At 36.9% G+C, this 16,934-nt stretch overlaps 1 protein-coding gene across 1 annotated transcript in view; it reads left to right on the top strand.

The window, feature by feature from the left end:
• The window catches only part of Dync1i1 (dynein cytoplasmic 1 intermediate chain 1), a 305,805-nt gene that overhangs the window by 28,834 nt on the left and 260,037 nt on the right, over positions 1 to 16,934 (top strand). Inside the window, exons 3-4 of the mRNA XM_004632876.2 lie at positions 2,355 to 2,469; positions 5,103 to 5,193. Of these exons, the coding sequence (XP_004632933.1) occupies positions 2,355 to 2,469; positions 5,103 to 5,193 (206 nt within the window). The remainder of the gene's footprint in view (positions 1 to 2,354; positions 2,470 to 5,102; positions 5,194 to 16,934) is intronic.

Here is a 16,934-nt window from a genome sequence, read left to right as displayed (position 1 = left end):
CACAGGACATAACACAACAAAAGTTTTAGAGAATATGCCCCAAATTGACTCAAAGGGAAGATATCAGGCAGATTATTTTTCTAGCTGCCTTATGAGAGCTCCAACAAGACTTTGCAATTTCATTTCTACCAACACTCTGCTGCCCTTCAGTAAATTTTTGTTGCGAGAATGAGGGAAATTTAAAAATATTTCTGTTGCTAGGATATAGAAATGGCTTTGCCATGAGAACCAGGTCTCAGGATGTCTAGCTATCTCACTCTGTCCTCTTAGAAAAGGGGCTCTTCAAGGAGGTATAGTTGATAGAAATTGCCCTAAAGGATGCATAGTTCTAAGATTCTATAATTACAAATATTGCTTACCAAGGGCAGATCGTAAGCCATTTGCTTAACATATTTTTAGTTATGTGTCTTCGATGTTCCTGTCCTTGATCTTGGTGTGAATGCATTGTGATGAATGGAATAATTATGCATCTTCTCTCAGGAAAACTGACAGTTCACTTATGGCTGGATTCTTCACTGTAGCACCGTGTTACCCAGTGTTGAATTTCTAAGACAGGCTTTGCTTTTTTTTTTTTTTTTGATGTTTTTCTTTGTATTTCATAGCCACTATGGTACCTTTCCTTACATCCTTCTTTAATCATTGGAACAACTGAATATGGATAGGGATTCTCACTTGCCTTGTCCTTCTCATTTAGCTCTGTTATTGCTTTTCTGTACACATAACTTTGGGAGCCTGTCGAAGTGATTTAATGTCACAGCTGGAAACAAACATGAACATTTTATGTCTTCACTGATGGAGATTACACTGCCATTTCGAATTTAGGGTTATGTGAGAAGACTGAAATTCTCAAATACATTCTTTAGTTCTTATTGGCTTCCAAAATGACAGTTTTCTCTCTAATGCTAAACTTCAAACATATGCGTGCATTTCAAGCCCAAGGTGAGTAATAGCAGAATTGTTGAGCCCAGAATGAGGTGCACAGAGGCAGTTGGCTTATCATCAGGGTGCAGGGCCACCACCTGGGGCTAAGTCCCCAGATCAGTAATTATTAAAGGGTGCAGTTACTGCAGAACAGTGCGTGAACTCACTCTGCTTCAGATGTCATGACTTCGATTACGCTTTTCATGATAGGTGGAGGTAGCACACGTCGGGGTACTCAGCTTGCTTCTGGAGAAGAAAAGATGTCTGACAACTGGACAGTTGTTTTCAGACAAGCTTTGTGATGACTTCACATCTGCCTGCTCACAAGGCTTCCTGAGGAAGTAGCTGCACCATAATCTTCTCATGCTTCCCTTGTGGGCACATTCCTCCTCTTGAGCAATAGCTACCTTATGGTTCTTACAAATTTCTCCCAGCATGTCCCCTCTCCACTGGTTTATTTATCTTATTTGTTTGGTACTGGAAATCTAACTTTGGACTTCAGGCTTGTCGGGCAGGTGCTGTCCCTGAGCTCTATATGCCCAGGTCCACTGATCTTTAATGTGCATGTTTGAATTTTCACTCTTCTATAAAAATTCAGACCAGGGATATGATCTTATGTTAGGAGTTTCGCACATGGTGCATTTCTAAACAGAATTTGTGGAAAGTGCTCCTCAGTGGTGTTATATGCTATATTTTTCCACACAATTTTCTTCTTGGAATGAATGTGTACAATGAAATCCTATGAAAATTTAAATTAGGTGACAAGAAGTATAGCAATGTTATAGCACCAGTCTGTATTCTTTTTTTTTTTTTTTTTTCCAGTACTGGGAATTGAACTCAGGACTCTGCTCGCCAGGCAGGCACTTATTCTACTGAGTCATTGCCCCAGCCCTGTATTATTTAGTATAGATTCTAACCTAGTTTATTTATAAGCCATAGTAAACTTACACTCCCAATACAAATAATACATTTCACAATTACAGATTTTCATAGCTTTACTTTTTAACCAGAGTCCAACAATTCCTGTTTGCATAGTTCCAAACAGGAGTCATGAATATTACAAACACTTACTCATGCAGTTGATTCTCCAGAAAAGATAAAATATCTAGAAAACAGAATTCTTTAAAAAAAAAAAATGTGCTTCCCTAGTGAGAAATACTTTGCTTGGGTGATTTCTCCCAAGTAGGAGTGACAGAAACTTTCATACCATGCAATAGAACCAGGGAGTGAAAACCTTTTACCAAAAGAAAAAACAAGCACCAGATCAGTAAACATTAAAGGGAACATACACTTCTATCCTCTATCCACATGACTATATCAATATAGGGCTCTGGCCTGTATTGTCTTCATTGTCATGTGTTTACTAGTCTCAATTTTAGCAATGAAAAGCAGTCAGGTTACTAACTTCTGCTATGGACATCTACTTTCTTTAGGCAGATATGCAGCAGAAGAAAGAACCTGTTCAGGATGACTCCGATCTGGATCGCAAACGACGGGAGACAGAGGCTCTGCTGCAGAGCATTGGTATATCACCGGAGCCCCCTCTAGGTACCTTGAGTATTTTGCGTTACTGTTCATCAGACGGAGGCTGTGTACTCTCCATGTGCAGAGCTGATTTTTTTTTTAAGTCTTTAACTTTGTGGCTTTTTATTTTTAATCTGGTGGCTTAGGTTGCATGCTTTTTTGGAACTGAGAGGGCCGGAACGAGATGGGAAGATGGGAAGAAAGGTTGTAGGATCGCTAGTAATTTGCTGCTTCATTATATAACTAGCAAATTGTTTTATACTTGCTCAATGAGTTTTCCATTTGGTAAATACAAGGAGTCTTGGAATTTTTATTTATTGAAATTTGGGGATTTTTAAATTATTTTTATTAAATTGTTCTTCATTTTCATCTCTGAATTCCCACTTATCTTTGCCTATCAAAGATCTGTGAATCTATGTGTAGATTTTCATACCATCATAGGCACAGAGTTATTCCATGTTGGGAATAGAATTCTCAATGGGAAACTTGAAGGAAAACTTTAAATGGTGGCAGATAAGCAACTAATTCATTAGTTTAAATTGATTTTGTTCTACTGTATGTCTTGATTCCATTGCTAATTGGCATTTTCACTACAACATCCCTCCTCCAACTCATTCATTCCCGGCTGATTGTCCATGAACTTTTTTTTTTATTATTCTCTGTCCAGATACTGCATTGTTTTATTTGTGTTGAATGTACCCATGCATGTATTTTTTTCTGACATCTATTTATCTCTCATATGATATTCTTTTATTTTTTATTTTTCATATATTCAAGAGTAATCCTAGGGTGTCTATAAAACTACAATATCCAATATAGTGAAAAAGCATAAAGTAATACACAGAAATAATTATAGTATTAGATCTATTTAAAATGATTCTTCATTTAAACCCTTCACATTTTTATATTAAAATTAAATCTTGTTTATTTCCATAGCTATTTAGAAATAACAATTTTCCATAAGCAATAAATACTTACATTAATCTGAATAACAAAGAATATTTAATCCTATAAATTAGGAATTACTACCGGCCATAATTTAATGCATACCCCCCAAAATGAATATTATTAAAAATTCATCTCAATTTCAATTTGCAGTAGGTAAAATAATGTCTAAAAATATAATAAACCCTAATAAAATTATATGATTTTGTTCAGCTTCCTTTTGAAAGATGTCACCTTTGGGGTATTTTATAGGCTTTTGAGAAGCCTGAAAACGGCTCTGTACTTAGCTAACATGTGATAGCAATCAGACAACTTGCAATCAGTGATATTTGTGCTTCAAAATAGTGTTTGACACACTGTTTCCGTGTGAACGCTGGTTTAACAAAGCGGTGGTATAACCTAGTCTCCCCTATCCTACATAACGCCAGTAATTAAACTTTAAGAACAAAATGCTTAACTCTCCCTAAGCCATAACCAACTTCTCAACTTTCCCTGACTCTCTGCCAGAGGCCTGGCAAGGATCAACTCCACTTTCACTTTTCCTCCATCTCTCTGATTTTGCACAGAGGGTAATCAGTGAATTAATTGTGGAACCTCAAGAAAACTCCCGGCTTCTTGACATGGCTGCCATTGGGGTATAAGATTTGGACAAAATAGTTAAGCCCTTTACTCCATTAAATAAATAAAAGGAAATTGCACATGATTGAAGCCAAATGGGAGTCTATGCTTCTGTGTCGAAGTTTCACTCTGCTCATATGGCTTCCTTGGCATGGATGGTATTAAGAGCTCATAGGATCATCTTGCCAGGAGTTATCGTGGCTGTCGGGTGCAGCATTTATCTGAAAGATATTTGACTTGTATCTAGAGAATAGAGACAAAATATACATCTATATTTCCTTTAGCTTTGTTTTTTTAGTACCCTTAGTCTGGGACTTTCAGCTTGTGCTGACCTTGATCTTTGGACTTCCCTATTCTCTGGTAAAATACTTCACTTCTGTGTATGAAGCAGCATCTTGGGATGCTGCAGGGAAAGAAAACAAGTTCCAAATGCAGTAAATAGTACAATGGGCTGAAACTATTAATTAAATGTAAAAATAAAGCAACCTGGCATTTTCCTTTGTTTTGAGAGATTTTCAAATTACTGGGTTTAATATGTCCCCTTCCTCTGTCTCTTAATCTCTGGTAGCACAGAAGTTGGCATGCCCCCAGGCAATGCAATTCTCCCAGACTCAGACATACGACAGATTTTTCTTGGCCATTTTAAATTACTTAGGATTACATATTTTATAGTCTTTAAAGTCTTATAGACACTTATTTCTTAATAGGTCAAATCTATACTAACAAAATAAAATGAAGAATTGAAATGATCTATCCTAGCAGGATATTTGACTTGAATTATATGGATAGCTATTTCGATTCTCCATCTTGGTTTGTTACAGTGGACATGGCCTCCAAAATCCTAGGTTAATTCTGTCTAAATTCATTTCAAATTTTAATTTCTAAAGTATGAAAAATTCACTTGACTTTCTTCCTTTTCTTTCCTTTTTTTTTTTTTTTTTTTTTTCCTTTTTTTCCTTATCCCATCTCAATCTCTCCTGGCCATGCGACCACTTTAATTTGGGTCCATTTGTTTTGGTTTGTCTGACACTGCTCTTCACCAGTGCAGCCACTGCATTTTTTAACGTGGGATACCTGTTATTTTCATTATTTAGTCCCAACCCCTATGTCTCCCTCCTCGAAATCAGTGAGCACTCCCAGTGAAGCTGGAAGCCAAGACTCGGGCGATCTGGGGCCATTGACAAGGTAAGAACTGTCCCTTCAGAAGGTCATGGTGGAATGTCAATAAAACAAAAGAACACTGTGAAACATTATTAAGTATACACACATCTGGATGCATACACAATCATTTTGTGTTTAAATCCATATTGGCTTGCTGTGTTTTAGTGGCATAGCAATGATTCTGAACACTAGAAATAAACTTATAAAGCACTCTGTGTCTTGCTTAACAAGCATATCCATTAGCTTAGAAAGAAATAGGGAATGGACCAAAGATAAATGAAATATATGTCCAATTATTCATTATTCTGCTTTGGTTTTGATGTCTAGCTCTGAATTTTTAACTTTAAAAGCATTTTGTTATTTGTAATAGAGCTAACTCATCTGAGAAATTAGTCCTCGAAGTGTTGTTATTCATCAGTGCTGACTGCTTCTGTTTAGTGACTCTCTATTTCAAAGGTTTGTCACATCATCTAGACTCCTAAATTATGTAACTTCTCAAAGAGGACATAGACCTCCTCTGAGTTGGTTACTGAAGGGATATGCATAAGGTAAACACATGAAAAGAGAAAAGAAGATTCCTTCACAGAGGTGGAGTCTCTGCCCAGCTTCTCGTAGGACTGGGTGGGAGATGGAGACTGCTACAGCTCATCAGCAAGCATCTTGTTTCTTAACGTGGCCAAACAGCAGCTGGATGTGGTGGTTGATGCCTGTAGTCCCAGCATTCTGGTAGCATAAGAAGGATCACCAGTTTGAGTGTAGCCTGGATAATTTAGAAACTTAGTAAGACAATCTCAAGAAAAAATTAAAGGGAACTGGGACTCGAACTCGATGCAAAAGCCCTGGAGGAATATTTTTTAGGAAGCAAAATGGTCACCTCATGGCTCAAGTTGGTTGAATTTTTGTGGGAACACAAAACCAATTATTCCATATCTTCCAAGTTTCACAGGAAGCTAGAAATTCATAATTATGCAATAATTTCCTAAATGTTGAATGCTGACTTTTTAAAAAAAATGAAATTATGGGTCAGATTTGTCTTGTAGGTTGACATTCTGTGACCTCTGGTTTAGATTTTTAATATTTTAATCAAGCTTTAATCAAGTACTTAATCAAACTTCAGATAAAAAGAAAAAAACATCCTCAGCAGTGCTTTTCTAACAAAGCAGGCTTTTGGATTGTCTGTATAACTTGCTTCTTGGCGACCTGCCTGCAGTTCTTGGGACCACATGGGGAGAAAAGGTGCAACATTTTGGGGAGAAAAGGTACAACATTTTGCATTTTTTTTTGACTTGATGCATCATTGTAAACTTATTTTTTGAGAATGCACTCTTTCTGTAGAAAACTAGGCAATCTGGCAGACAAAACTCTGAACATGAGGGTAGAGTAGAATTAATTTTTCCTTTAAGAAACTAACATGTAAGACCAGCATGCTCTCATACCTATCTGCCCATCGATGCGTTCCAGACTAAAGCATTTTGTTCACATAGGGCTTTTCAAAAGCAGTTGATACTTCTTTAAATTTGAGCAAAGTGAAAGCAGAGGTTTTTGAGGACACAAAGCTGGTTTATTTTACCAAACTGCCTTTGTGATTTGGCGCAGCATATGTCTTCTGTCATCTTTTCCTTTGAACACTTCAAAAGGTCTTTTGGGAGAAAAAGTAATAATAACCCAGTTGTATATGACCTAACATTTATTCAAGATGGGCATAACATGACCACCTTCCTCAGGGGTCCACTGGCCTATCATTAAGTGAATCTATTTGCCTGCTTCTGCACAGTGATGGTGTGGTGTCATTGCTGCTTAGCTTCAAGCTATGCAGTTGACAGCATTAAGTTCTCTTACTGACTTCACAGTTGATCAGCGCTTTGAAAACTTTCTTGCAAAAGCTGACCTGTGCTGTTAGCATTCTGGAGACAGTAGCAGTTATTCCTGCGCAGTGAACATTGTTCCTCGTTTCTTTCACTTTCTTAAATGATTTTTTTCTTAAGCTTGGTGAAGCACCAAGTTGGAAGAGAGACTGGTCTCTTCCACCCCATACAAACTCCAACTAATTTCACTTCTTTATAGGAAAGTTCTGGCAAGAGTGGGTTGCTGGAAGTGAATGAATAAATAAATCCCTTGCTAAGTGCAGGCTTCCTAAAAGGCAAGAAAATTGGTATTGAAAAAGGAGAGTTTTTAGAAAAAGGAGCCCGAAGTTTCCTTGAAGAGACTGCATAAGGAGCTTAGGAAGCCCTGCCCTCGTTTTGAACTTAGAAGCATTCCACACGAATTTATGTTTTTGTTTTAATAAAATAGAGATGAGAGTTAAATTGCAGGAGGATATTATATTTTGACCTTAAAATTCCACTTGGACGGCTTTTTTGTCTAAAAGCAACATCTTTGAAAACAATTACTACAACTTCTTAACTTTAGCACTTCATAAAACTGAGATTAGGAAACGAGCTTGAGCGAGAGCTGAGAATGTAACTCTAGTTATAAATATGTCATTCATCAGGAATTTGGATTCTTCCAAAACAAATAATTGCAGGAGATAAGAATCAAATTAACATACCTGGTTAAACTATGCACACATAAATTTAGTAATTCTTTTGTCAACCATGTTAAACCAAAATTAAAATTTTCTTAAGAAAGCCAAAATTGTCAAATTTATAATCCTCATAACTAGTTAATCTGTAAATTGACATATTCAATATATCCTGTTATAAAGAACAGATTAAAATGGTGCTTTAAAAATAGAAAGTATAACAAAAATCCCTTTCACTGATTTTTAAGCACTCTTGAGTAAATGTTTTAAGGAGAAATGTATAATAATTTTTCAATTATACTAGTATAACTACTTAATTAAAAAACTGAAAGTGTCACAATTTGTTTTACAATTTCTGCTTCTGTTATTATAATTCACAACTTGATGGCATTTTTCTCTTTTTCTTGATTAGTTTTAGTAGAATCAGTCATTGTTCAGTTAATCCTAATGGACAAAGAACATATACTGGTTTTAAAAATGAATTTTATTTCTAGAATTTAAAAGCTAGTTTGATTTATAAACGTAGATTAAAAAATCTTACTATGCTATATTCAACTGGAATTCGAACTGATATTGATTAAAAATACAATTATATTTTAGTAAAGAAAATATTAACAAAATTCAGTATATACAAATGTCAGAGGGAAAAATAATCATTACAATACATACCTAAATAACACATGAACAATTTAAATACCTGCATCTCTGCTTTAAAATTCAGCAAACTAGGAACAGAAATATATCTTCTCATTATGATAAATAATATGAATCTGAAACCAACAGCCTATATTATTTGTACACAGGAACGAAGGGTTATTACTAGATAGCCCTTTTAAAGAAATACCATTTGTGTAATTGAAAACATTTCTCTTCCTCAAGAAAGGAATTCCTTGAGAAAAGATACTACGTGGTATCATAACCATAGAGTAGGTATTTGAGAAATGTTTGTTGAGTAAATGAACGACTATCCTATTTTTTTAATAGATGCATTCATTGAAACACAGAGAACATTAGGAAATTAGTGATTTTTTTCAAGTTTATGCAGAGCATATTCACAGTAATTAAATTACTTAATTAAGCATCTTAATTCAAGCTATAGATTCCAAATCTATAGCTCTATCATACACTGTCTCCAACAATAGTTCATATAAATGCCATACCACCTACTCCATAAAATTATTCTGGGCAATTAAACACATTAATATTTGTAAAGCATTTGGACAGGAGTGTGGCATATGTTATGTATACATGAGTTCTAGCTATTATTAATAGTAATGGGTTCTTTTCATACTTTGATTTAGCCATTTTTGCAAGGAAAGAGATACGTTTATATTTTCTCATGGATCACTTTCAAATTTGATAAGTATACGTATACCTTATCCAAGTAATGATGTAAAAACAATGAACATAACCAGGCCAAGGACAGATGATAGTATAACCCCTAGAGAGTACTTTCTTGATGCTTAATCCTTACTCATGAACCATCAGATAGCCCACCAGACAGGAGGCTAAGCAACGACCCTTCAGCATGCGTGTATTCTTTTCATTTTTTAGTGAGGAACCGTACTACCAGGACTCTTTGTGTTTAGTAGTGAGTCATCAGTGTTCTGAATGGCATGCCAACCTGTACACCTATGGAAATGTAGGAATGTGTTTTGACCTCAGAAAGTTCACCTGTCCACTGGGACATTAGTCCTACCTTGTTCTAAACCTCAGTCAGAGAAGAAAACTTTCAAAATTGTATCAAAGATGGACACCTGCCGATGTGCTGACATATCACACAATTTACTGTTATAATAAGAACTGTTAATAATAATGCTCACCCTATGACATCCTCAATAAAATACTCAGAAGGAACGATTTCTGATGTTTGTTTTGGTGAGATGTCACATAAGAGGTGGTAATAAGAGTAGTTCTACTTTTTTTGGCTATCCTTAGTCTTAAGACCATTAAATTCTATTTTTTAATCAAAGAGACATTCAGTGTCCTCTTCCAACATTTTATTTTTAATTGTTATGTTATTTTGAAGAACATTTGTGTGTTTTATACAATTAGAAAATATAAACAAATCAATCTCAGAATATAAAAAGCACAATCCTGCCGCCAGAGATTAACACTCTTAATACTTGACTGTTTTTGATTTGTTATGATATTTGTCATACTATATGTATCCAGTGATATCTGCTCAAGTTATTAAACCTGAGTTTCTCACCAAGTATCTCTATTTTTCTATTTCAGTATATTTTCACCTTATGTAATATCAACACTATTTTCAAATATATCACAGCATTTATAATAGATGCCTACCCTCTTAGTCATTGGCATCTGTTAGCCAAATCCCCTCATATCCATAGATTCTCTCCAGTAATGTGAAGGTCCTTGGTGGGGGACTTCAAATGCAGCAAATAGGTAAATGTCTCTGAAGCCTTCACCAGGGAAACAAAGGTCCAAAGAGAGAGCATTAGACAGCATTCCAGCCTTCAGCTTTGTGTACGCTTCACATTAGAATTCAGGGCCTCAGGGACAGTTTTCTGCTTTAGAACATCAAGCTTCTGTGCAGTTCAGAATTAGTTTCTTTTGACAGAACACTTTGTTAAAATTCAGACATTTGATACACTCAGACTTTCCCTGGTCTGCTGCCTAATAAACTCTCAAATAAGAAATTAGATTGTCTAGAATAATTTGATTCTGAACTGCTTGTGCTGGATTCCCATGGACACCACTTTTTTTTTTTTTTTTTTCTAAGTGACCTCAGGAAGAGAGAATGCTGAACAAACCATGTGGGTCTAATGCTGAAAGGACAGTACTCAGGAATTTCATCATCCTGCACAATCCAATTCTGAAGCCTTAAAGGACTTTTTACTCATTTTGGTGAAAATATCCTCCACACTGATCTGATGCATTAAACAAAAGCATTAGGAGTTATTAACAAGGGTGAAAAAATGTAATAAATGCAGGGCTATGGGTAAATTTAATAAGATTTTTTTTGGCAGTACTAGGGATTGAACTCAGAAGCTTGCACTTGCCAGGCAAGTGCTTATTCTACTGAGCTATCTCCCCGGCCCCATAATAAGATCATTATATTTTGTTTACACAAAAAAATTTAAATTATCATGACATAATGAGGAACTGAAAAGATGTTACCTGCTACTAGGACGTCAGGGAGACTTATGCAAGGATGGTTAAAAATCAGTCTCTTTGGAGATTAAAAGACGTACTCTGTAGAGATCTCTCTTTGTGTAGCAATTAAACTGTTTAGTTCCATTTTTAAAAATATCTTGTCATTCTGTCTCCAGTATTATATGTGCTCATAGATATACACTAACAAAATAAGCATCTGTTTCAGCAAGAGGAGATTGTACCTCCTTCTAGAGAAACTGCCTGCTTGGCAGCAGGGCTGTATACAAGGTCTGAGGAGAGTGCGTCCTTGCACAGTGATGGAAGTCCTGCTTTTCTTTCTGAATTCAGTTTAGACAGACTTGCTTTGTGCTTAGCATCTACTGTGTTGGATCCAGATTCATCCAACATAGCAAAGAGTTTCACACAATAAATCAAGAAAAAAAATTCATAAGTATATACTGCACTGTTCCAGTTTTATTTCTGACATCAGAAATCTTTATCCATATCATGCCAGGTCAAGAAAGGAACTAATGGGGACTTGAAGAGAAACATCAACTCATTACTAATGCTGCATTCTTACTTACTTAATCCTATGTTAAGAAATGTGACAGATTGACTGACACAATGGATTTGGAAATGTCCTTCTTAATCAGTGTTTTCCTTCTGGAAGTGGCATTTTAAGATGAGATATTCTGGGATGGCACTGATTACAGATTTTCTGATTGGCACTATGTTCCCACTGGCCTAAATTGATTCCCATTTTTGTTGGTTGCTAGTGGTCTCTTTGACAGTGAAGACAGGTGGAACAAGAATTCAGAGCAACTTGGGGACTCATTAAAGTCCGGACTCATGCCACTTCAGAGACAAAAGAAAGAACATAGAAATTTAGATTCCAATGACATTTGCTTCAGGAGTTAGCTCAAATAGCTAAATCCAGCTGGCAGAAAATGTGCTGGATTTCTTGAGCCTCAACACAGACCAGCAATATGGCCAGCATTTTATTTGTAGAGTTCTTTCTTCAGTACAGAGATGAATCTGAAAACTTTCCCGGGACCAGGTAGTACCAGACTGAATCACTCATACATCTGTTGGTGGTAATTAAAGAAGTCAGGCAGACAGGTCCTTATTAGTTCTTTAAATAAAAACTAGTTTTTCTGAAGTTGCAACTTTATACTTTCACACCCATCTGCAGGAAATGCAAGTAAGGATTGTTCATTGATTCATTCATTTCTCTATTCACTGAGTGGGTAGTGGACAATTTATTGTCTACCAGATACTGTGCTAGTTTCAGAAATATAAAAACAGAAATTAATCTTACTTCTGGAGATTGTCCATCCAGTATATGGACAGATATCACTTGAAGCAATCAAAGATGTTGTTATGGCATTGTAGCTCTCAAATATGTGTCCTCATAAGGTGAGCAATCATGTCATATGCCATTATTCCAAAATCACCTGAAGTAAATCCACAGTATGCTTGTGTGGAGCAGTTGATTTTGATTCATTACTACCCTATGTGGTGTCTTGGCACTTGTTAGGTATTTGGGATAGGTTGTTAAGTTGCACTGTGCACCCATGCACATGTTGCATTGCTTGCAGACAACTGGGTGAGCCAGGGGTTGGATGGGCGCAGGGATGAGAATGCAGCTAAAAGCCAGAAAGCTTTCTGGTCCTAAGTGGGACACACATGCTAATTATTAGTTCTTTAAATAAAAACTAGTTTCTGAGATGTAGTGTAGGTCACTGCATTTTTATAGTACTTTAAGATCTAGGACTAGTTTAGGGACTAGTGATCTGATAAGGAGGATTGAAGGTCTAAACTAGGGTTGCGATCATGGAAGAGGAAAGGAAAGGTGGATAAGATAAGGAAGAGTAGTGTGCAGACAGACGTGTCCACTGGGCATTGAAAATTTGAGATGTGGAGCTCAGTGCTTATGAGGACTTAGGGGTACTTTTTGCAGAGTTTTAAGGAATGCACATCATGTGAGTTGCCTGATGGTGGACACTATCAGCCCAGAGGACTATTGGTACTTACCATGAGCACTGAGGTACAAAGTAGGGTTTTATTCGCAGAAACAAGGCAGAAACCCAGTTACGAGACTCAAGGCAAACTGTTGGAGGGGGAGTATCAGTGTGTTTGGCTTGATGCGAAGACTCTGGCTTTGGAAAGTGCTTCTGACTCCTGTGGACCATCTTCAAACTTAGCTTTAAAGCCTGGTGCAGATCTACTACTTGAGATCAAGAGGACATAAAACTGACAAAGAGGACTGTGCAGCCACAGGTGCAGGCACTTCTGTAGTTCACGTCTGAGAGAGGCATGCTGTTCCCGAGTGATATTGCTGAGGACAAATATACTTGGAGGAGGCATTTGAGCTGGGCTTTAAGGAATGCACATCACTGAAAGCTAGAGATGGAGATAGGTCATCCAGAGGATACACTGTAAAACATGAATCAATGAGTGAGAAGGGAAAAAAGGCCCAAACTTAGGAGACTAGAAATGCCATTGCAATAGTTGAGATCCCTGGCTCCCATACCTGGCAGCTATTGGTTGAATTTACCAGCAACTTGTTAAAAACACAGGTGCCTACACCACAGGTCTGAGATGGAGTGTAGGTCACTGCATTTCTACAATACTTTAAGATCTAGGACTAGCTTAGGAACTAGTGATCTGATAAGGAGGATTGAAGGTCTAAACTAGGGTTGCGATCATGGAAGAGAAAAGGAAAGGTGGATAAGATAAGGAAGAGTCGTGTGCAGACAGACGTGTCCACTGGGCATTGAAAATTTGAGATGTAGAGCTCAGTGCTTATGAGGGCTTAGGGGTACTTTTTGCAGAAGATGCACGGATTACTATGAACCTGCCTGGGGTAAGAGTTTAGAAATGAGGGGATGAGACCTAGCTTGGCTGGAGAATGCATATTTATGGGATGAGAAAGTTACAGTGTGAGGTTGAAAAGAACAAGATTTTCAGGAACAAAAAAACTAAAAGAATACTCTGTCAAGGAACTAGTTGTGGCCAAAATCAGGCCAAGCAAGAACTGACTATGAGACTGGAGACGTGGAAGTGCAGGAGCATTATCATTTTTTAAATTAGTGTTACTAGTGATATTTCATTTTTTCAATCTGAGTTCCTGGGAGTAAAACTGGCCCCAGAGTAATTGTTATTATAGTCCTTTCCATATATTGACATACTACTTCCCCCAACCTGTACTAATTTAAACACCACCAGGAGTATAGGAGAGTGACTTGGTCATGTTGAGTGTTAACATCATAGACTGCATCATTCTTACCTCCTGTTTTCCAAGTATTCATTGAACATCTCTTTCTGATGAACCGAAACCCAGACAGGATGAAAGAAAAGACACTTTTTAAGGGAATAACTCTAAAGGTTTCTAGTCTGACACCTAATAAAGCTAGAAAAATGGAAACCTCTAAACTGTTGTTAGGGCTGAACAGGAAGACGTTAACCACTCATCAGAGGATGACTTATGTACAATTCAGACAGCCTGTCTTTCATTCCTAAATTGTATTTCTACAGATGGCCTAGAATTACTCTCGTTTGAGTTGTTTTTAAAGTTTGGCTTCTATTTAATTAACTGGAACTGAGCAAAGATAATTGAACCAATGAAGAAGGGATCTTATAAGTGTGGATAATTGGTGAATTAGTAAAAGGTTTAAAATCTAAAGTTCTATTAGTCTCCTACTAGGTTGCTACTAGCTTTAATAATTGTGATATTTTGCCTGTTATTTTTTAAACTAGAAATAGTGAGCAATACCTTGACCCTCACATTGTAATGGAGGGCTAGAGGGTAGGCCTTTTGGGCTGAGATATCGGAGGCTACAGTATTTGATATGTTTAGGATCACATGAGGGATTATTATTTTGCGTGGTGTCAGAAGCTTCTCTTCTTAGAATTTTGAAACAAAGTTGATAGGTTTGACCTTTACTGGTGCATCTGTGGCAATCAATACAAACTTGGGCCCATAGTCATGACAATGCTCCTTGGTCTCAAGTAATAAAGAATTATTGAGTTACCCAGCATCTGTGACAGCAGGTCCAGGATGAAAGACATCAGATTTCTCGATCTCAGAGACTAAATCTATGATGTTAGCTAAAACTGACCAAAGAAGGAAAAGGTAACTCATCGAAAAAGTAAACAAAGCCAGGGTGGTTTCTCAGACACAAATATGAGACAGAAATGCAATTGACATAGTTACAAGAATGAGAAGGAGTTATCTTTGAGAAAGGAATGGGTTGGTCAGTCTAGGAGTTGAGAGAAGGGACAGCTGGGCAGCAATGAGCAAGTATGTAATCTTGGTGGAAAGTAGCCCAGTGGAGGGAAGGCAGGGTGAAGCTATAATAGTGTTAGACATTCAGCTTCGCCTGTTCTAAACTGGAAGGCAGTGCTAGCTACTGTTACTGTCCATCTAGCAACTGTTCAAGAAGGGCAGATTGTGTGTCTTGTGTGCCTGGAAATCACTACTCACATGGTGGACTGATAAATTTGCACCTATAGTAAAACTGACTCTTGTAAGATCTAATAGACTAACTTAGTTGCGAAAGTCTAATTAGCTCAGCACTGATGAAATTAAGGAATCCCTCACCTTACCAGAATCTCCATTCTTACCAGGGAAAGTTGTATCTCTTGGCTCTGCTTCCAAAGAATGGTGGATATGTAGCTCACAGCCTGGCTGGCTGTCAGAGTCAACGCTCAGTGAAAGGAATTTTGAACTATTAGCACCTTTAATCTTTTTTGTGGCATTTATTTTTTCAGCTAATATTTATTGAAATTTTTTAAAGTGAGAAAAAAGTGAAAAGAACTGTGTTTTTCCCAGCATAGGTCATTAATCTGTCATTCAGAATACATTTTTATATGTCTCCTTTCCTTTACTTAAATGTCAGTTCTTAGTTGTAAGTCATATGTCCCTCCACACCCCTTGGTGTCTCTTATATGACATGCTTTGCTCGCTGCCTTGGTTGACCAAGCTATAGATGATAGATAGATAGACAGACAGATATATAGCGATAGATAGATAGATAGATAGATAGATAGATAGATAGATAGATGATAGATAGATAGATAGATAGATATAGAGTACATAGTAGTTTATCTCCCCATATCAACTGTATTTTCTTTTAGAATTCATTTAATCTGCTATCACAGTGTTCTCAAATAGGTAAATGAATGTTGTTATCAAAAATATTCTCTTCCAGTATGCATTATTGAGCCATTCCAGAAATGGCTTACAAAATAGCATTAGCTACCCTAGTAAAGAGGGTGATTTCTATATGAACATAATTTGTGATTGTACAACCTGTTCTCACATGCTTGCTTCCAATTATACTACTTCTTCTATGTTACAAGTAAACTACTTGACAAGATTTTAAATGGCCCAAGAAGCTGTAGGGGAAGGTACCCTTTCCTCTTCACAGTTGCTTGACAATAACATAGTTGGAAGGTAAGTTCTATGTCAACTGGTGGAGTAAAATTATTCCAGTTGAGGAGAGAAAGCCAAAAGGCAGTTTAATAATCATCTTGTGTTCTAAAACATGAATCACAGAAGAATGAGGAAGGTGTTTTGGCCTGCCTTTTCCTCTTGCTGGGAATAGAGGGCGACTTGCCTACTGACACAGCAAAGCCAAATCCAGAACACAAACCTCCCATCCCTAGGCCCAGACATTGGCACCTACAGGAGAACTCGTGGCAAGTTTACACAGAAGGAGTCACCACACATGTAGCATGTGCTCCTCGGCCATCTTTGGAAGCACACACCACCTCTGCCCATTGACTGTATTGCTTTTAAGGTTATTTGAGAAAAAAAGGAAAGCACTTTCTATGTACATATGACCACCTCACAGATATAATGGGAAAAGTGAAAAAAAATAAAACTGATACACATAATGATGCCCTTGGATTGATTCTTTAACCCCACAACTTGTTACTGACAATAGCTATGATTTGTTTTCATATATATATATATATATATATATATATATATATATATATGTATATATAGTTGCTATGGGGGTTACCTACATGTATTGCCTTTGGCATTTGGGATGAAAATGCAAACTCCAGGCTAGCCAGTGGACTTCCTAAAGGAGCAGTTTTAATAGAATCACTA

The sequence above is a fragment of the Octodon degus genome, unplaced genomic scaffold (genome assembly GCF_000260255.1).
Source record: "Octodon degus isolate 3935 unplaced genomic scaffold, OctDeg1.0 scaffold00050, whole genome shotgun sequence".
In the NCBI taxonomy this organism is placed as follows: domain Eukaryota; kingdom Metazoa; phylum Chordata; class Mammalia; order Rodentia; family Octodontidae; genus Octodon; species Octodon degus.
The sequence above is the reverse complement of the archived record's forward strand: the minus strand, read 5'-3'. Positions and strand labels throughout refer to the sequence as shown.